The sequence below is a fragment of the Musca autumnalis genome, unplaced genomic scaffold (genome assembly GCF_047663935.1).
Source record: "Musca autumnalis isolate F117 unplaced genomic scaffold, ASM4766393v1 scaffold_5, whole genome shotgun sequence".
Taxonomy (NCBI): Eukaryota; Metazoa; Arthropoda; class Insecta; order Diptera; family Muscidae; genus Musca; species Musca autumnalis.
Genome location: NW_027412088.1, coordinates 76,601,731 through 76,623,193, shown reverse-complemented (window position 1 = coordinate 76,623,193; position 21,463 = coordinate 76,601,731). Strand labels below are relative to the sequence as shown.

Sequence of the window (21,463 nt, the reverse complement as noted above, 5' to 3'; positions counted from 1 at the left end):
GCCCTTAAATGGTCTTCTTCCATAGGGCCATAGAAGTTGCTAAGTTTCCTGCTGACCATATGTCAGGCTTAATAAACGATGTATACTGAATCAATCCACATCTGTGATTAGGCTGTATTGTGACATTTTGAGTCCCTAATTTGCTTGCATCAAGGCACAAGAAGTATTGAATACCAAATAATAACCTTTGCCTTTGATTATTAAAATTTACCTAATTAAAAAAAAAAAAAACTCTTAATTCTTGTCAAATACTTGTGTTGACGGACATTACTTTATAGAGATTCAATTGCATCCACTTTGCTCATTTACTCAAAGAGTGACATAACTCAAAAAATGCGTTTTCTGAGTTAGCAATTTCTATTTTTTCTACGACTTCTACTTCATCTTGTATCAAATTTTAACGCTTATGTCTCTAAAACTCAACGAGTTACAGCTGATTTACTATAAGTTTGACATAATTCAACAAAAAAGTTTTTTGAGTTTATGAAGCACTAAAACAATTCAAATCATGCTTGATCTTGCACAGAAATTTAGCACTGATATCTGGCTAGCTCTTTATAAACAATGGTCCAAGTAGTTACTTAATTTTTTGTTTTATAACCTTTTTAATTTGGGAAGTTAAATTTCAAGCGCCAACTTAAAACGCGTTTTTCTCGAAACTTGATTTTTGGAGATGTGTCACTCTTTGAGTAAATGAGCGATATGTCTTTCAGCTTTTTAAAGGATATGGTGTTGTTGGTCGGATCTCTCCCATAAACTGCTTTATGAAATTGTCTGTGTCTGATTCTCAAATTAGTTTTAGTTTTTTTTTTAATTTACTACCCTTCAAGTTCGTTTTGGGTCCCGAACTTTAAACCATGTTTAATTTAAATGAATATACTCAAAATTTTAATTTAAATCGTCTTGTAGTTTACTTCAATTCTTTCAAGTTTTTATTTTAAATCCTCAGTTCTCGTTTGATACTTCCTTCATTATTCAAAAAACTTAATTTTATTTCAATTAAATACAATCCATAATATTCAATCTAAATGTTTTATTGAACATTTTTTGTTTAGGAAAAGGAAAAGAAACGTCAAGAAGCTATTTTAGCTAAAGAACAGGTATATCAAACAAACAAATAATTGCCTAATTAAATATAATGCTATCTTTAACACCTACAACATAACAACCTTTGACTACAATTTGACACTTTGTAGATATTCATAAAAAAAACATTCTTGTTCTTTAGAATAGAGTAGTTACCACTAATTGAAATTGAATGTAGTACTTCACAAATCTTTCCTCTCCCACTCTTGTCTGTTTTCTTTTTAACTCCCTTCCCCATGTATTGCAATACTAATGCAATGTGTTTTCCATAGGAACTTCAAAGGCAAAAGGAAATGTTATTGGCTGCTGAAATGGAACGTGAACGTAGACGTCAACACATGAATCTCATACGTCAGCTGGAGATACGTCGCAAATTTGAAGAACGTGAGAAAAAGAAACATCAAATGGTCTTGGATCGTTTGATTATGCGTGAAAAACGTTTGGCAGCACGTAAACGTGATGCTGAAATTTTAGCACAAATAAGGTGAGATGAGGTGCTGTTAGAATTACAAAGACACAGGCTCATTATTACGGAGGAAGAAAATCCCATGTGTCTCCATCATTGTCAAGCAATATCTATTCTAATTCATGTTATTTCTTAATTTTTCTCATTAGGAAACCCCAAGAGGACTCGGAGTTGATACAAAACAATCAAATACCAGATTTGGAACGTATAGCTGGTAATCGTTTGCCTGGTCAGGCCATGGCTGATTTGTTAATGGTCTTTGAATTCTTGCACAATTTCGGTGAAACTCTTGGATTTGGTAAGTTACAAAACTCACTCTGTTTTCCTTACCAATGTTTCCAGTTTTACAAATGTTTCATCCCTCTCTATTTTCGCATTTTAGATATGGAATCTCTACCCACTCTACAGAATCTCCACGATGCTTTGGTCAGCGACAGCAATGCCGATGCCGAAGAAGAACTCTTGTCTGTGATGACCCACCTGTTGGTGTGTGCCATTGAGGATCCCGGCATACCGAATCCGGGACGACACACCACCTTGCTCGGACAATCCCTACGTAATGCCGATATCACCAATTCCAATGTGGCGGAAATTTTACGTATCTATTTGTATGCCACTGCCACGGGTGAAATACGACAAATGTTTGGCGTGGTTATGGATCGCGAACGCGAACGTCGTGTACCCGATCACCATCAAATCGATTCGGAATCGGTTGTACATTCAGGCAAAAATGCCGAATACTATAAGTTGCTGCATGAAAACGAAACATGGAAATTATCACAGGCCCTCAAAGATCGTCCTTTCGTTGCATTGAATCCCACTAAAAAGGCTCAAATATTGGCCCACTTGTGCAATGATCTGCTTATGAATAAGGCAGTGTTGAAGCAAATTGAAAACAGTTTGGAGACATGTAATCAAATGCGCAAGGAGAAGTACATGACTGATATGAAAGTGAGGAAATACAAGGCCCTGCACATGCGTAAGTCACGCATTGAAGCCTATGAAAAACTACAGGCCGAAAGGGAATCTGCCATGCAGGCTATGGCTGCCCAGCAAAAATTGGATGCTGAACGCCAAGAAAAAGAGAATACCGAAGGCGGTGTTGGTTCTTTGAATAAGCCAACGGACACTGAAAATCCATCAATTGCCCCATCAGATCCAACAGCAAACCCTGAAACAGCTCTCGGAGAACAAAACAACAATGCCAATAGCAACAAAATTGAAAGCATGGATGTTGATGGTGATTCACCGCAAAAACATCAGCTAGATAAGGATATAACAAACCTGCCCGGTGCTTTGGATGATTCCAAATTAATGGGTCTATCATCATCAGACATTACACCCACCAAAATGGCCAAATTGGATGATTTGTCTTCTACCTCATATCACAATGGTGGTTCTGCGGCGGGAGATATCAACGCTTTGTTAACCGCCAAAAAAGTTGGCGGAGATGATGCCTGTACCGATGGTGGCATGGATGAAGACATGTCTGATATTGAATCCGAAATGACAAATGCTGAAGAAGATGAAGATAATCGTTTATCGGCCGATGAATTACAAAAGAAATTGGACAAAATCATAAGGGCTTCTTTGAATTGTAAAGAAGTTCTGGAGAAATCAACAAATCAACTGAGAGCAACCTGCTTTGGTCAGGATCGTTTTTGGAGACGTTATTGGCGCTTACCTAAGGCTGGGGGTATATTCATTGAAGCATTGGAATCAGCTCAGAATGACATATTCCAATATCAACAAATATTGGAACAAGAGGCCGAGGAAAGAAAGCTCAATCAACCGGCGACAGAGGAAAGTCACCATGAAGAAACTGACCAAACCAAAGGGTCAGTAACAACAGTGGATGGTGAAGCAAGTGGTAGTGAAATTGTAAATACCACCAACAATCTTGACAATGATGTGGAAATGAAAAACCCCGACATTACAACGAATGCTGCTGCTGAGACAGCCACTACCAACACAAATACAACCACTGAAAATAATGCTGAGGACTCGGATGACGATTGTGTTGAAACTAATCGCGTAGAACCAGAGATTGTTGATTTGCGTGATGACGACGATGATGATTATGATGTGGCCATAAAACCCCAAGCTATACAAATTGACAACAATGGCACAGCTAAAGTGGAGAAACCCGATGCTGCTGGTCTGCTACCACCACCGCCTCTAACGAGTGCAATACCAACCAATACCAATCCTTCTCCCCTTCCAAACAGCACCAGTAATCCCTTAAACAATATGACATCACAACCAATGAAAGAAGATTTCGAAAATGATGTCAAGCTGCCAGCCGCCGTTGCTGCCACCCAAAATCTTTCTCAGAATTCTTTAACGACAAACTGTGATAAATCAGATGCAAATAATACAATGTTGATGAACAGCACCAATTCGGCTCCTTCTGCTGCTGCAACACTCAATACCACCACAAACACCATTAAACCAGAGCCCATGAAGATCGATGACAAAAAAGAAGATGACTGCATAATTGTCTCCTCATCAGGTCCAACAGATATCAAGCCATTAATGCAACCACCAGAGCCACAAGACAAATGGTTTTCCATTGTTAATCGTGAAGTGCCATTAACAACAACCGAACCTCAAAATGCCACCAATCTCAAAGAATTCCAGAAGATGTACTCAAACATAACATGCAGTTCGTCGTACCAGATGCAGGGCCATCCTTGGGATTTGCCCAATAATGTCCAATATTTCACCGTTACCATGGATGATTGCAAAGCCGATCTCTCCAAATTAACGCAAGAATGCATTGTCTCTCTGTCCGGTTTGGATCAGGACGAAATAGACAAGAAACTAAAAGAATTCGAAGAAAAGTTACAAAATTCAAAAAACTCCTTGGAGACTCCTCGTCATCATCAAATGAAAACTGAATGTGGTGAAAGCGACAATATGGACTGCGATGACGAGGAGGCGGCCGATGAAAATGTGGACAATAAGAAATCTGTGGTCAAAAATGAAATGGAAACGAAATTTTTTCCTTTTCCCAAGGACGAAGCAAATGATGGAGGAGGTGGAGGCGGCGATATCTATGACATAAAACCCAAATTGGAAATAAAACTCGATGAAGCCCTACAAACATCGTTGCAGAACATGCACAATATGTCATTGACAAATATTAGCAATTTTATCCAATATGATGTGCCCACACCCCTGCAAATGACAATGGAGGAGTCGCAAAAGTTAGAGGAAATCAAACGTGAGGGGTTTCCCAAAAAAGTGAAAAATAGCTTCGTTCCATACGATCTACGCTACAATTGGTGGAAAATTGATACCATGGAATTATTGCAACAGGTCATTAACTCATTGAATTCGTCTGGTCTTAGGGAGAAAGAGTTGAAAGAGAATTTAACCCGTTTCATAAGCCAAGAAATACCATTGGGTCTACCCTATCCAATGGGAGAGGTGAGGGAAAATGATCCACCATTTGTGTTGCCTGATAAACCCAATGATTGGACTCCGAAAATTGCCAAACGTGTGGAAATGGCTTTGCTGGAACAATTGGAGGCATTAGAAGATAAAATTGCTTCTGCTTCGATGCAATTGAAAAATTGGGTTCTACCACCACGTATAGAATCTGAACTAAATTTGGAAAGTGATGCTGACATAACTGAAGAAGACTTTGTTAGCATTATACCCATGATAAGGGAACGTATTATAGACCTGGAGGCCAATATTGAGCGACGCTATTTAAAACCACCACTCGGCGCACATACAGGTGATGCCCATTTGGCTGCCATTGCTCAAAATCAACAAAATACCCAAACCCAGAATTCGGCAAATGCGGCAGCGTATTATCAACAAATGCAACAACAACAGGCTGCTGCCCAACAGCAACAACAACAGCAAGCTTTCAATCCATCGGCGTTTAATGAACGTGCCATGGCATTGGCTGCAAATAATGCAGCAGCAGCTGCAGCCAGTAGCAGTAATTCCGAGGCCCAGAATTCAACGCAAACGCACAATGAGAATAATTCCGGTGGTGATTCACCGTCAAGCAATTGTGATAGTGAAAAAGATGAAAAAGTTGAAAATATACCCAAAGGTTTGGTATCATGGCGTGATGCTGTTTCGCGTTCACATACCACTGCCCAATTGGCTATGGCTTTGTATGTTCTTGAATCTTGTGTAGCCTGGGATAAGAGCATTATGAAAGCGGTAAGTGTTGTTAATGTATATCAAACAAATCATCAGTCAGTTGTTTCTTCTATTCTTCTGTATGTTAACTATATAAATGACATTTTAATTGTTTACAAAAATCTGGCCAATATAAGAAAAATAATTAACACACACATACCTCCACCCACTATACACAGAAGAGCACACATTTTGTATCATTGTTGTTGTTTTTGTTAATCTATTGTTATAATTTTATACATTTATTCTGTGATCTTATAATTTGTTTATATGTTGTTTTTGGTAGTTCATCTCATTCATGTATTGTTTTGTTTATTTATTTATTTATTTATTTATCATGACTAAAAAATTTAACGCCTTTTCTTTCATAATCGACGATTTTGGCTGTGATTTCTAATTTTTTAGTATAATTTATAATTTGTATATCTTTTCGTTTGTTTGCATGTTTTCATTTTTTCATTGCTTTGCAAGGTATAATTCTCAGAACAAAAGATCTTGGAATGATAAGTTTAAATTGATTTAATTATGACTACTATTTAGAATTTTTTTAAATGAATTCCCAAAAGGCTCTAGCGAAAACTACTCCCCATACCTATAATGGGTCTGACGTTCGAATCGAAAAGTATTTGGGGTTATTCTGAATCAAAATTTCCGGTGAGTTTTCTCACTTTCTCCTTTAAATTTAAATTACAGAGAGACAAAACTAACGGGGAGTTTTCATTCAGAATAACCCCCTATGCCTTGGTCATGATGCGAAGACCCTTTATAAAATACGATATTAAAGGTCTTCGTGACCGACTACTGATCGTACGTCAGATAGGTACCCAGCAAAATGTTCGATGACAGATCATGAGTTGAATCATAGGTGCAATTGACTTGTCATAGGTGCAAATTTAGGTGAATCACCGATGAAATTTACAAGGGAGTGACACCTGATTTCACCTGTTCATTGTCATGGCATTTTGCACCAGTTCATTGTCATGACATTTTGCACCAGTTCATTGTCACGGCATTTTGCACCAGTTCATTGTCACGGCATTTTGCACCAGTTCATTGTCATGACATTTTGCACCAGTTCATTGTCACGGCATTTTGCACCAGTTCATTGTCATGACATTTTGCACCAGTTCATTGTCATGGCATTTTGCACCAGTTCATTGTCATAGCATCTTGCATCGGTTCATTGTCATGGCTTCTTGCACCAGTTCATTGTCATGGCTTCTTGCACCAGTTCATCGTCATGACATTTTGCACCAGTTCATTGTCATGGCTTCTTGCACCAGTTCATCGTCATGACATTTTGCACCAGTTCATTGTCATGGCTTCTTGCACCAGTTCATTGTCATGGCTTCTTGCACCAGTTCATCGTCATGGCTTCTTGCACCAATGCTTTGGATCCGGATTTTTGCCAATCAGAAATAAAATTCGCAATACAATTATGTAATTTGTTGAATTAATAAGAATACAATGCGCAGATAATTTGTATCTCCAGATGTTATTTTTCTTTATTTTGTATGTAATTTTCAAAATTATATATTATATTAATCTGCAATATCATATTTATCTCTTCCGATGGCTGCAAGATACTTCTTTCAACTTGGGGGTTCCGTTTTTCCAATATTCGATAAATTATGTGTCAATCTCTGAACCAAGCTCATCGTTTGGGAAATCTAGTATAAATTTGAATTCTGTTATTTTATTTCAAAAGAAAAAGCTTATCCTGTAATAGTTACCACGTTATGGTCTCTTTTATACTTATTTTACCGATCTCCTACTTTGCTTCTCTCACTTTGCATGCCATGCTTGTGATATCGTGATCTTTCCATTGGAGTTTTGTTCCCTCGGGTCGCATAACGTCAAATGGCTCGTATTCATATGCCGGTGGCATCTTTATCCATCCTGTTAACATGGCCCAACCAACCCAATAATTGCAGCTCGATATGTTTTACTATATCGGTGTTGGTCGGCTGGGGAAGCTCGTGGTTTATAGACCGGGTCTTTTTCATACTTCTTTTTAATATCCACAAAACGAAACAGGTTTCCAAACACAAAATATATTTTTCTTTTGTTTTATATCAATTTACATTGTATTTTTAATTAAAATATATAAATTTTGCCACTATCGACCACTTTCATCTGACTTTTATTTTCATTTTAACAATTACTTTTGCAAGTACACAATTATTCGGGTATATGAGTATTTGATAATTTATTGTGCGGTTACTTATCAATTTATTTGAACTCATGATAATATTGTGACAAAGATCGGATCTTTCACGACTTCAATTGCACTCATGAAAATTCGATGAAAAAGATCGGATCTTTCATGACTTCGATTGCACTCATGAAAATTCGATGAAAAAGATCGGACCTTTCACGACTTCAATTGCACTCATGAAAATTCGATGAAAAAGATGGGATCTTTCACGACTCCTTTCGCACTCATGCAAAAGAACCAGTGAAATCATGATTTCACATGGAATCACTTCCATTTAATTTTGCTGGGTATTGGATATCGAATGGACTGATTAAAGCTCAGATTAATAACCATCATCACATAATTTCGAGTGCAGGGCAGGTTGACAGGGACAATGCGGCCAACAAAATTTTATATTATACCGGCACCGACACCCATTATTTTCCTTTTAACTTTACTTTGAACATAGTTATCTGTAAGAAATCAACGAGAAATTATCCTCTTATGTTGACTTGAGGGATTTGTCTGTAATTACATTCCAGATTGAAGTCACTAGGATGTGGTGATACTGTTTTAACTTTGCCTTGTGTCAGGTTTTTGCATGCTAACATTCCTGAGTTTTCACAGATCTATATTCCACCAAACTGGCAAACCCACGGCAGCAGGTTCTAACGTACCGGATTGACCCGAAACCATAGTGTTTCGGCCAGCGGCTGCCAACCCAGCATCAAGCCTATGCTTTTACGTAGGTTTCATGTTGCTACAACAACAACAACCAAACTGGTTGAGCTCTCCTACCTGGATAAGTAAATGGGCAAGACGTTTCATAGCAATCACGGAGAACTTTAATTTTTATGTTTTGAAGGGCTTATTTGTGAGATCTTCAACTTGATTGTCAACTTCCCTCTTGAAAGTGTATCGCCCTGTGGTCCGAAAAAGAGCACTTCTCTCTACAACCGGGTTCGTTGTGCCATATCTGACCATCATTGTCCCGATATATTTGTTCCAACTGCCGCATGAAATGGCACGAGGGTGGCTTGATTTGGCTGTCCATTTCAGTATCGGTTGACTCAGATCCACAACGCGCGAGTTTATCCGCTATTGCATTTCCTTCGATGTTGCGATTGATTTTAGCGCTTCCAAAGCTTTCCTGCAATCCAAGACCGTTGCATACTTAATTGAGTGGGATCTAAGTGCTTTAAGGGCCACTTGGCTATCCACATAGATAGTCACCTGTTCAGCTATGTCCCTTTTCAGGTTTCTTTTAAATCTGCTGCTTTACTGACCACAAATATCTCGGCATGGAAGACGCTACAATTTTCGTTCAGCTTTTATGAGAGCCGTAGATTGAGTGTAACGCTGAGGCCATGCTGCCTACGTTCTTCACTGTGACTCATGGACGCAGTACCGAAGCCACCCCCGCCCCCTTCTTGGAAGGAGTTCACTAACTTCCAACAATCGACATCTGTTCTGCTTTCGGATTAGCTTTAACTCCCACATCTGAATCTGGAAGGTGGCCAACTTGCTGCCATTCCAAAGTTCGTCAGTGCCATTTATTGCCTGCCGATTAATGACCTTGACGACCTTGAAAACAGTTGCCCTCAGAACCCGGTCTTCCTACAGCCCACCTCGTCAGAAGTTATGACCTTCCTCAGAAGACTTTCCACCAGAAACCAATGATCATCACTGATCCCCCTTCAGGGTAAGACTTACCAATGATTGCAACTAAAAGGTCATCTGCGGCGATCATCCTCGTAGGTCTTTGCGGCTCACTTGGCTTATCACCAGGAAGTTTTGGTAGTTTTGGCCCGAGCTACCTTTGGCGGCCTTCTCAAGTTGACTGTCTGGCGAGTGGCATCCTTTGTGTACGAAGCCGGTTGACTGCTCGACCTCACTCTCTTCTCTTCACGCACGCATGTTTTGAAGAGGAGGTTGTCTTCTGGATGGAATCAAAATGGGCGACCCTGATCGGGATAGCTTGAGACCACCGATTTTCCCAACTTGACTGACTTCGGTGTAGTCAATGCAGTTTTTGGACTGATGACTATCTCCGGGTCAGGGAGCGGAATCCTTTAAAAGCGCTTCACCAAACGAAGATTCAACCCTATCTCACATATAAGGTTATAAAACATCCAGGTTTTCACATGTCCTTCTTTCTCAATACACCGAATTTTAAGAGAAGGTATACTGAAGTCATTACCTCACCTTCGTTTGATGTTGCCAACTCGGTTTAATGGCTTAATCCAGACAACTTGTTTACACTTTGTATACAAACGGGACCATATCTGGACCATTGGTCACTGATATCTTTGTCAGACTAGACAGGGAAAATTGTGTAGTCCAAGCAACCACAAGAAAATACGTATCTCTAGCAATTCACTTGCCAAGATTAGTTTTCAGTTCCGAAATCGTTGGACTTACAGTCTAATCTTTTGAGGTAAAAGTTGAGTAATGTTTAAATGTGTCTCCTTCCCAAGAACGGGTAAAGTTCTTGATTATACTCTATGCATAAAATGTATAAATAGCTTGCTGTATAGTTTGCGGACCATCCACAGATATCAATCTTGGAATAGCAGAAATTAATCGTCTGGGTATAGATTTCTAGTAATTTTCGTATAAAACGAAGAGTTCTTGCAGTCTCCAAAGCCATTTTCATCTTGTATAGAAACCATGATGTCATTTCAGAATCCGCAGTTTCTGCAGAAGATACCACAGCAATTTTCACCGTTGTCGTGTTCGAAGTTATAGAATCGGGATATTCTCCTGTACCAAGTATGGCTTGTTTTACTCGAATAATTAGAAGCCAGGAAGTTCGCTTTCTCTTTCGGAGCTTTACAGTGTTTTGTTCGTCGGATAAGAGTGTCCTTGGGCGTATCCTGCTATGTAGCCTCTCTGCATTTCCAATACTGCTCTTAAACAATTAATTCCCCATCTCTTATCACAATTGTCTTTATTCATCATCCAATGTTCATACTTCAAAGATTTTGCGCATACACAAGCGGGAACACTAGTTTTCGCCAAAAAGGTTTACAACAATAAATGATGTTCTAAATTGTTATTATTGATCAAAATTCCTAGGAGAGATTGAGACTTATCCTTGCAAAGAACAAATTGTAATCATTTTTCTTCTTTTGCTGTACATTAAAGTAGTAGTTGTTGTTGCTGTTTCCTTTACTTTTTAATTCACCGAAATTAAGAAGTAAAGAAAATCAAAAATATCATTAAAAATCTAATTTTCTAAAAAACTTTTTCGATTTTTTTCTTTTTCTAATAATACAAAAATAAATATTTGTTGTTGTCCAATTACTGCGCACTTCTGTTAATAAAATTAAAATGTTGCTTGAACAAAAAATCTTTAATATTTTTGCATAATTTTCGGTTCGGTTATTTATTACGTGTATAACATGACATGTGTGCTTTTATAACTATTAAAATAACCATAATGTTTTGTTAATTAATTTTATATTTTGAAAAAAAAAAAATGGTGAATGAATTTTTTGTTTTTGGAATTAAATTTATATAACTAATTTACACATTACATTATTTGTAACCACAACACCGCCCACATCATCTACATCATATACCACCGCATAATCATTGTCATTGTATATCCTTAAATTTCTTATTCCCCACCTTCCTTCACACAAAACACCACCCCACCACCATAACTTCTATTGTAATGATGTAATATATTTTTGATTTTGACCAATTTCGTTTTTGGGTGAATGGTATTAAATAATAATTCAAACTTACAACAAATGTAAATATCCACTTTTCCCTATCCCCCCATCCTTAAACAAAAATCCTAAATGTTGTTGTTGATTGTTTACAATTTTGGCTTATTCGTTCTTCTTCACCTCAAACCAAAACCATAACCAACATCACCACTACTCAACCGCAATCACCTTTACCACTGATATGCCAATGAAATCAACATTGTCCACCCATCCACCACCACGTACAGAAAGAAGACATGAAAAAATCAGACAAATCATCCAAGAAATCCAAAAAGGAAAAGAAATCCAAAGCTAAGAAAAATTCCCACAAACATGATGATGAGAACATTGGTGGTAACGGCAAGCAGCATAAACACAAACATTCCAAGAAAAAGAAATCGAAAAACAAAGATCAAGAGAATTTGGAAGACACTGCTAATATCAGTATAAAGCAATTGTTCGAGAATCCAACAAATGCCACCACGACCACAATGACAAAAAATGACGAATGTTCAAATGATGCTTCTCGGACCACTGCTGCTGAGGAGAATTCATTGAGAGTGTGTGAAACAACAACAACTGCTGGAACAACAATAAAAATCAATCTAACCTATCAAACCCCCAAACAACGTTTTAAAAATGCCTTAAAGGCAGCCAGTTCAACAACAACTTCCAATTCTTCTTCCCCCATTTCCAGTATCCTCAATCCATCCATCCATATTCCCCAGGAAGAAATAAATTCTTCCTCATCGTCCTTAGTCAATCCCCCAGAATCCTCAAATAATGATTTAACCTCCAATGAGGATGAATCCATGTCATCCCTTGATTCTAGTCCTTTTGTTGATGAAACAACTCCTAACAAAAAGAAATTGGCTTCCAAGAAGTCAAAAGATAATTCCAAAAATTTAACAGCCAAAACATGTTCACCAAAAACAACAAATCCTCCTAACACAAACAACACCACAACAATACACACAAACGATTCCTATAATTCCCCTCTTTCAAACCTATCGAAATCCAACACAAAAACAACAACAACAAATACTAAAAAATTAGGTAGAAGCCGTAAAAGAACCACATCTACAAAATCTTCCACATATTCGAATTCCTTACAGAATTGCCAGTTCTGCACATCTGGCGAGAATGAGGATAAGCTATTGCTGTGTGATGGCTGTGATAAAGGTTATCACACCTATTGTTTCAAGCCCAAAATGGAAAATATACCGGAAGGTGATTGGTAAGTACTATTAAAGCGAATTATGATTTTGTTATGTTATTTAGTTTTTTTTTTTTGGTCTGAAGTTTTTCGTTGGTTGGTTGGCTAGTTAGATGATGAGCAGCAACGGAATGAAAATGATTCCAACGATCTCTTTAATTTCTATTATCATCTCATAATCATAATGAACGAAGTTTTACTTATTGTCCGTCTTAAATTCTTGTTAATACTTGTTCGCTGCTACTTACCATTTCTTAATGAACTCTTCTCCCACCACCCACCACTAAGAAAACATGTTTGTCATATCCACCTCCTCAAAAAAAGAGCACCAATCCAACACTAAAATTTCAAAAATGTAACTCTTTAGTTTTTTGATAATTGTTTAGAAAAAAGTAACGATACTAAACTTTTTCCTTCTCCCTCTCTCTTTTTTGTACTTTAAAGGTATTGCTTTGAATGTGTCAACAAGGCCACCAATGAACGTAAATGCATTGTCTGTGGTGGCCATCGTTTACCGCCCGTTGGCAAGATGATCTATTGTGATTTGTGTCCGCGTGCTTATCATGCCGATTGTTACATTCCTCCATTGTTGAAAGTGCCTCGTGGCAAATGGTATTGTCATGGTTGCGTTTCAAAGGCACCACCACCGAAAAAACGTTCCTCTAGCAGCAAACCTCGCCGTGATCGTGATTCATCATCCACCTCGCTGTCAAAACGCAAAGACAAACATCACAATACATCGTCCAGTTGTGAGCAATTGAATACATCTGCGGATCATCATAATTTGCACAATTCCTCACACGATGAATCAATGACTTCCTTGCCACCACCATTAAGGTAAGGAACTATTGCAAGGGGCAAATAGAAGAGTAAAGAAAAAAAATTAATTTTATTATTCCCAATTTTAATTTAGTCCGGCCCATTCAGTGGCTTCCACCTCCTTTGACGATCACCACAATAATTCCATAGATACAACGCGCTTCCAAAATCAAGTTAGCAATCGTCAAGGGGCATTAAGTCCGCATAACACCATTGCCGCCGCCAACACACACAATGAATACAACGATAACAGCAGCATGGATGGCAGTGGTGTAAATACATCCAATGTCAACACATCGGCTGGTAATCATGGTCTTTTATTATCGGCCCAACATCAGCAATTGCTTGGTGGTAATATTTCGGCAATGGCGGCTGTACAAAACTCAACAACGCCACAAACTCCCATGTCTATGCCCATGACAATGCCTTCTCAGCAACAACAGCAACTTTTTAATAGTATGTCAACATCCTCGTTGTTACCGCCACAACCTCAGGCCATGTCCCCCTCACTGTTTGCCAATTTGGCTGGTACAGCAGCGGGCATGGTGGGTGGTGTAAATCAAACAAACAATCATTTACCACCATATTCAATGAATTCGACAATTGTGGGTACATCGCTAATACAACCACCACCACCGACCTCAATGGGTTTGGGGGTCAGTGGTCCATCGACACCTCAACAAATGCCCCCGGTTAGCAGTCAACCAATGCCCATTATACCCAGCCAATTGCCCATTTCTATAAATATGCCAGTATTATCGACAGCCACCTTACCACCCACATCCATGACTACAGCGGCAACAGCTACTTCTTCTTTAATGTGTTCAACAACATCACCACAACATTCCCTAACATCGCCGCGTTCCTCAACACCCACCCAAGGCCAGCCGCAGCAGCCGGCAATGCATTTTAATGCAACCATGCAACAATTTCAACAACATTCGCCACAACTAAATGCACCCGCCCCGGCCACTTCTCCAGCAGCTTTAACACCACCTATGGTTGGTGTTGGTGGTAGCACAACAACAGCCTTGGGTCCACCACCACCCCTAAACATACATGCAGTACAAGAGGCTAAGGAGAAAATGAAACAAGAAAAGAAAGAAAAGCATGCCACAAAGAAATTAATGAAGGAGTTGGCAGTTTGTAAGACTGTTTTGGGGGAAATGGAGGTAAGTTTTTTTGTATTAATTTTAATTAGAGTAAATATAAGAAGATAGGATGAGAAATTTAACTAATGGGCATGAACAATTAATACGTTATGGAGAAACTTGGTTATAAATAGATTTTGTGATGAAATTCATATACGAATATTTGGTCAATAAAACAATTCGTTATAAAGAATTATTCATTATAGGGACGTTCGTTATAGAGAAGTTCGATTGTATTTTTTCATGGGATGTTCCTGGGAAGATATCATCCTCTTCACAATCACAGTTCCATCACCCGTTTGCGAGGCATTGGAATTGAGACAGATTAGAAGTCATGTGAAAGCGTTCCGGAGAATTTGGAAATCTTTTTCCCTCGTTGGCTTTTTCTCAGCCTTTTTTGAAAGCTGTGACTTAGCCGCCTTCAACGAAGGAGTATCCTTATTCTTCACTGCTTCACTGCCTTGACATTTTTGGAGGTCTGCGATATCAGTAAATGATCCATCATATTGATGGTTATTTCTCCCTTGCCACTGTCCTCCTCCAACGCTTTCTGCCTTAGAAGTAATGGTTTGCAGTACCCAGTCTGCTGGTTGATTCAGCGATCTATTCAACGCATTGGTGTGCAGTATCATGACCGGAGTTGGAATCCATGTCTTCATTCTCTTCTTTCAATGATAAATTATCCCAAATTTTATTTGGAGTAGTGACATATCTGCGCTTTGCATAATGTATTCCATTTATTGTTTACATGTAAGGATTCAATTTAAATAACTAAATAGGATTATTTCATATGCACACTGAGTAGTGATGACATACAAATATGTAATATAATGTAATTCATTTTAATTGGCCTGATGGCTTCGAATTATTGTAAAGTTGATTAATAAAATAAAATAAAATAAAAATAAAATGTCGTCCGGTATGCTCTCCTCCCCGAGAGTTAGGGAACGTTTTCCTCTGTAAGATTGAGGAGTACATAACTGTATATGTTGAGACTGTCGTTTATGTTGTCTAGTTCCGGGATGTCGTCCCTGCCCTTGGTTACAGTTCGTTTCTATGTGACACCAAACAAAAATCAAAGTGATTGGATAGCAGGCCTTAAAGTGAACATATCCGAAAGTTTGTGTGGGAGGTACCCGAAGAAGTGGACAAATATAGTCCATATTCGTACCTGATCTATATCTGGTAGATATATTAGGATGTGTAAAGTATGGACCAAATCGGTCACTCCCATCAAGAGTTATCGTGCGCACAATTTTTCTGAACATTTGTTAACTGTGGTGGGGGAGGTACCTAAAGGAGTGAGAATTATCTGGTGCTCAAAGCACTATACACGGTGTAATAGGGGTTTTTCAGGCTATTTTCTCAGGAAGTATGGACTTGCACCTGATAAAACTTGTACCGTCGTATGGGGCCAGTGAATACAAGTTGTTACAACAAAAATCAAAGCAATTCGAGAGCAGGTCCTAAACTGAACCTCTCCGAAATTTTGTGTGGGATGTACCCGAAGGAATGGACCGATTGAGTCCATATTGGAACCTCATCTAAGTCTGGTAGAAATTTCACGATGTACAAAATATTGACCAAACCGGTTACTCCCTTCAAGAATTGTGGTGCGCACAATTTTTCCAAACATTTTCGAACTTTTGTGGGGGAGGTATCGGAAGGAGTGGGCCGATATATAATATTACGAAAGCCAAATTTTGGACCGAATAGGTTGATCCGTTCGAGAGTTATCGTGCACTCCAGCCAGACAGACAGACGAACGGACATGGCTAAATCAACTCCAAATTGTCTGAAACGGATTTCGCCCAAACATACTTGGGGTCTAAAACCATTATTTCGATGAGGCACATTTTGCCCCTATGAAAGTGTATTTTTATTTATTTATTTCAAATATATATTATAATAGAAAATTACAGTAAAATTATTTAAAACCCAGTAAGGAAAGGATCAAAGTCGGGCGGGGCCGACTATATAATACCCTACACCACTGTGAATATGTAAAAACTATATGGGAGCTAAATCCAAATCAGAACAGATTTCGATATAATTTTTCACATTTATTTGTAGACAATATTCCGTCACATAGTCCAAATTTCATCAAAATCGGACATATATAGCGCGTTTCGTCCATCAAATACCTCAAATCGGTCGAAAATATATATGGGGGCTATATCCAAATCTGAACCGACTTCGATATAATTTGGCACACTTATTTCTAGGCCAAATCCCGGCAAACACTCCAAATTTTATTGAAATCGGACATATATAGCGCGTTTCGTGCATCAAATACCTAAAATCGGCCGAGAATATATATGGGAGCTATTTCCAAATTTGAACCGATTTCTATATAATTTGGCACACTTATTTCTAGACTAAATACCGTCGCACATTCAAAATTTAATTGAAATCGGACATATATAGCGTGTTTCGTGTACCAAATTTCTTAAATCGGGCGAAAATGTGTACGGGGGCTATATCCAAATCTGAACCGATTTCTATATAATTTGGCACACTCATTTCTAGGCTAAATTCCGTCGCACATTCCAAATTTCATTGAAATCGAACATATATATAGTGTTTCGTGCACCAAATGCCTTAAATCGGGCGAAAATACATATAGGGGGCTATATCCCAATCTGAACCGATTTTTACCAAAATAAATAGCGTTCGTCCTTTGGCCAAAAAAACTATCTTTCCCAATTTTCATGCGAATCGGACAACAAATGCGACCTGTACTTGTTTTTTTACAAAAATACATGGACAGACGGACATGCGTAAATCGACTCAGAAAGAGATTCTATGTATATCCCTAAAAGGAACTATGGGTCTATATCTTTACCTTTTTCATGTTACAAACTAATGCACAAAGACATAATACCCCTTACCACAAGGTGGTGTAGGGTAAAAATAGCATTAGCTTCTAAGGTTATCGGCTAATGAAAGTGCATATACCCTCGTTAGCATAAAGGCTGAGGATATAGAAAGGTTGACACAGTATTAATTCACTTCATTGATTATTTTTAGACTTAACATATGTTTGAATATTACACGTAAAATGTACTTAACAATTGCTCTGTTCCAGAACCTGCAAGAATCTACTATTTTTTACTACGATAACAGTTTTTCCTTTATGTTATCGGAAAAAAATAGTAAAAATTAGTAGTTTCTTGCAGTTCTGGAAGAGACCAAATAATAAAAAAATTTACATTACATAACTCCTTCTTTATGTTGTTTTTCGTTTACCTATAGATATCCTTAATTAACCTTTGTCTTTATTTTCCTTTCAGCTCCATGAAGATTCATGGCCATTTTTATTGCCAGTAAATACCAAACAATTTCCTACTTATCGTAAAATCATTAAAAATCCTATGGATTTGTCAACTATAAAGAAAAGACTACAAGAATTAAGGTAAGCGAAGAATCCTGCAAACTTCTACAAGAGAAATACTCATTTTAATTTTCATTCTTTCCTCCTTTCAGTTATAAAAGTCGTGAAGATTTTTGTGTTGATGTGCGGCAAATATTCGATAATTGTGAAATGTTCAATGAAGATGATTCGCCAGTGGGTAAAGCCGGTCATGGTATGCGTAAATTCTTTGAAATGCGTTGGGCTGAATTGACTGACAAACATTCATGATATCAATTGCAACAGCAGCATACTGTTGCTGCATCAGTGCCAGCAGCAGGACCAACACAACAAATCCAACAACAAACACAGCAGCAGCAACAACAGCCACAACAACAACTCAAATATAATAGTGAATAAGTGAAAAAAAAAACAGAACAAACAAATGGCAACAATAGCAGACGCTGAATACCCTCTACACAATAATAATAATGTAACAATGAAATGTGAAACATTTTATTTTTTGTTTTGTTTACAACAAAAAACAACAACAACACAGATAAGTAAACTAATTTATCATATTATATATATAGAGACATAAATATAGTTATTAAAATTAAATTACAAGTGGAAGCAAAAAATATGAAATAAAACATGAAAAGAAAATCACACACACACACCAACCACACAACCCAAAAAATTTCTTCCCAACAGATTTTTAAAAGCTATTCAAACAATTCAAACATTATTAATGATATAAAACAAATGCTTGAACATGAAATATGTATTTAAAATTATGTCATAAAACACACAAACAACACACATATAAAACAGAAAAAAAAACCAACAACGGCTAAAGAAAAGAAGGATATTTGGATTTTAACAAATGCAAAAAGAGATTTTAGGACATTTTTATTATTCGAGTTATGAGAATAGAGCTCCTGTGTAAAGATTACAAAGTTTGGTAGATTACTTGGTCATTAGTAGATCTATTTTATTTGGTGTTTTCGGATTTTATGTATAAGAATCATGAGATAAGGGAAGGGACATTTTGGATATATTTATTTATTTTTTGCATGTGTTTTAATGAGAATTTAATTAAAGAATAAAAGTCCAGCTTGTATTTTAATAATATTTTCTTTCAAATTACTTCAAGGAACTGGTAAGAATATCATTCCAAAGAATTGGTGAAAATGTGTGTCACGCTATTGTAAAAAGAAGATGGAAGTAGAGAAGTAGATTCCCTTATTTCGCATTGAAAATTTTGCTGGGATTAGCGTGACACACACTTTCATCAATTTTTCGGTGTGAAATATTCCTAGGGATGAAATTTTCACCATCTCTTTGGAATTGCATTTTCCTGAGTTAATTTAAGCTCTTCTAATCGAACCCTTTACTGGACATTGAAAAAACTTGGCTATCCTCTTTTATTCTTACTTCTCGAAGCTTCGTATAATCTCTTTTAAAGTTTAATGAAACGGCAATTTGTTAAAATATCCAAAAAATTCCCCATCTCATTACCTTTGGTCTTTATAGAAAAATTGAAAACAACTTCTTCACACAGTTTTTATAAATCGCAACTATATTAAAATGGAAACATAAATAGCGTACAAAAAAGCCAGCAAAAAACGATAGAACAAAGCAGCAGCATACATTTGAATTTTTCTACTATTTTTTAATATAAAAATATATACTGAAATTTATTTCAGTTTAAAAAGTATACTCATTACAACAACAAAAATATACATGTATTTTATTTTTATTTTAAACTTAAATTATTTTGTTTTAAGTTTTTTTAAGGAATTACATTTTACAACACTAACTACTACACAACTATTTTGTATTAATTTTTTGTATTTTTTCGCAAAAGTAAAATATGAAAAAATAAAATTAACTAAACAGTATTTTCTTTTTATAAATAATATATATTTAATAAAACCCTAAAAAACCGCAAATTTACATAAGAAAAAATTAAACAAAATAACAGTTTTTCTTTTAAAAGGAAAAGCTTGAGAACAAAACAAAACTCGTATTAAAAGAAGTATAAGAAATTAATCCCAAAACTAAAAAAAGAAAAAATAAAACTAAACATATAAAACATGTACTTTGTAATTTATAAATATTTGTATTTGTTGTACTTAGTTTTTAGTTACACAGAAAAAAACACAAAAACTTACATTCTTAATATAAAAAATACACACAGGAACAAAAAATGTGTATCAAACAAAAAAGAGAACACAATATAAATATTATTTTTAAAAGCCACAACAACAACTGAATTCATCTAAGAAAACAAAACACAAACAATGCATCATAAGCACATCAATACACACAGTATATACATACATATAAATATATATATAAAATATAATAATTAATAATATATTTAATATAGTTGCATTATTACCATAGTTATTATAATTATTAATATATCAACAACAACAATAACTACACACACACATTTTTACTATACATATACAGTACCAGTATTTAAGTTGTAAGATTCACAAAACTTAAAAAAGAACATAAAATATAATTAAACTATATATAAATAAAAAACATATATCATCAATTACTTTTAACATATTCTGGCAGCTTGTCTTTCACTCTCACCACCTCTCTCCTACTTACTGCGATGAATTCCTTTTAAAGTGTTTATTTGTATTGTTTGGTAATGTATGTTTTTTAATTTTATTTATTTTCCGTTTCTTTTAAAAAATGCTACACTAACTTTCTCCACAAATATACATACATATAAATAAATACTTTTGTATCGTTTTTTTAGTTATTTATAAGTTTTAAACAAAATTTAAATGTTAATATAAATCCTACTTTTAAAAATATAATACACATATTTTAAAACAAAAATACAGAATGTTTTATTTTTTTCATTTCTTTATATAAAATCGTTTACAGATACGAGGTCTGATCAAAAAATAACCGTTATAACCTGGTCAAATTTAAATTATGCAAGGGTTTTTTCCAATCCTTAAAACACTTCTGAAACGCGCTATTTGGTATAGCTCTTGTTTCGATTTTTCTAGTAGCAAAATGATTTCCTTTCGTTGGTGTCTTCAGTTTTGGGAAGAGGAAAAATTCAGCGGGGGGCAAGTCCAGCGAATACGGTATTTTTGGACAAAAACTCACAAGCATCGATGTATGGCACAAAATCCTTGATTGGTTTTTCCACAATTCTGTGCGTTTCTGACGATTTGCATCGAGCAAACAGCGCACAACTTCAAGGTAGTATTACTTATTGACCATACGACCTTAGGGTGAGAATTCATTATGACCAC

At 36.5% G+C, this 21,463-nt stretch overlaps 1 protein-coding gene and 1 long non-coding RNA gene across 21 annotated transcripts in view; one reads left to right on the top strand and one right to left on the bottom strand.

Moving 5' to 3' along the window:
• Window positions 1-20,875, top strand: part of tou (bromodomain adjacent to zinc finger domain 2B toutatis) — a 402,453-nt gene extending 381,578 nt beyond the window's left edge. For 10 of the 20 annotated variants that reach the window (XM_073956126.1, XM_073956120.1, XM_073956131.1 and 7 more), the window contains 9 exons: window positions 1,056-1,100; window positions 1,359-1,570; window positions 1,702-1,850; window positions 1,935-5,737; window positions 11,878-12,866; window positions 13,290-13,682; window positions 13,759-14,836; window positions 18,109-18,230; window positions 18,302-20,875. In XM_073956126.1, the coding sequence (XP_073812227.1) occupies window positions 1,056-1,100; window positions 1,359-1,570; window positions 1,702-1,850; window positions 1,935-5,737; window positions 11,878-12,866; window positions 13,290-13,682; window positions 13,759-14,836; window positions 18,109-18,230; window positions 18,302-18,458 (6,948 nt within the window). In that variant the 3' untranslated portion in view covers window positions 18,459-20,875. The remainder of the gene's footprint in view (window positions 1-1,055; window positions 1,101-1,358; window positions 1,571-1,701; window positions 1,851-1,934; window positions 5,738-11,877; window positions 12,867-13,289; window positions 13,683-13,758; window positions 14,837-18,108; window positions 18,231-18,301) is intronic. The other 10 variants (XM_073956132.1, XM_073956127.1, XM_073956128.1 and 7 more) reach the window with 3 other exon arrangements.
• LOC141387036 (uncharacterized) lies at window positions 7,215-8,212 on the bottom strand. Its single transcript, XR_012408463.1, has 2 exons — window positions 7,450-8,212; window positions 7,215-7,386 (listed from the first exon to the last, which is right to left on the bottom strand). It is a non-coding gene; the product is annotated as an uncharacterized lncRNA (long non-coding RNA).
• Window positions 20,876-21,463: the final 588 nt, after the last annotated feature.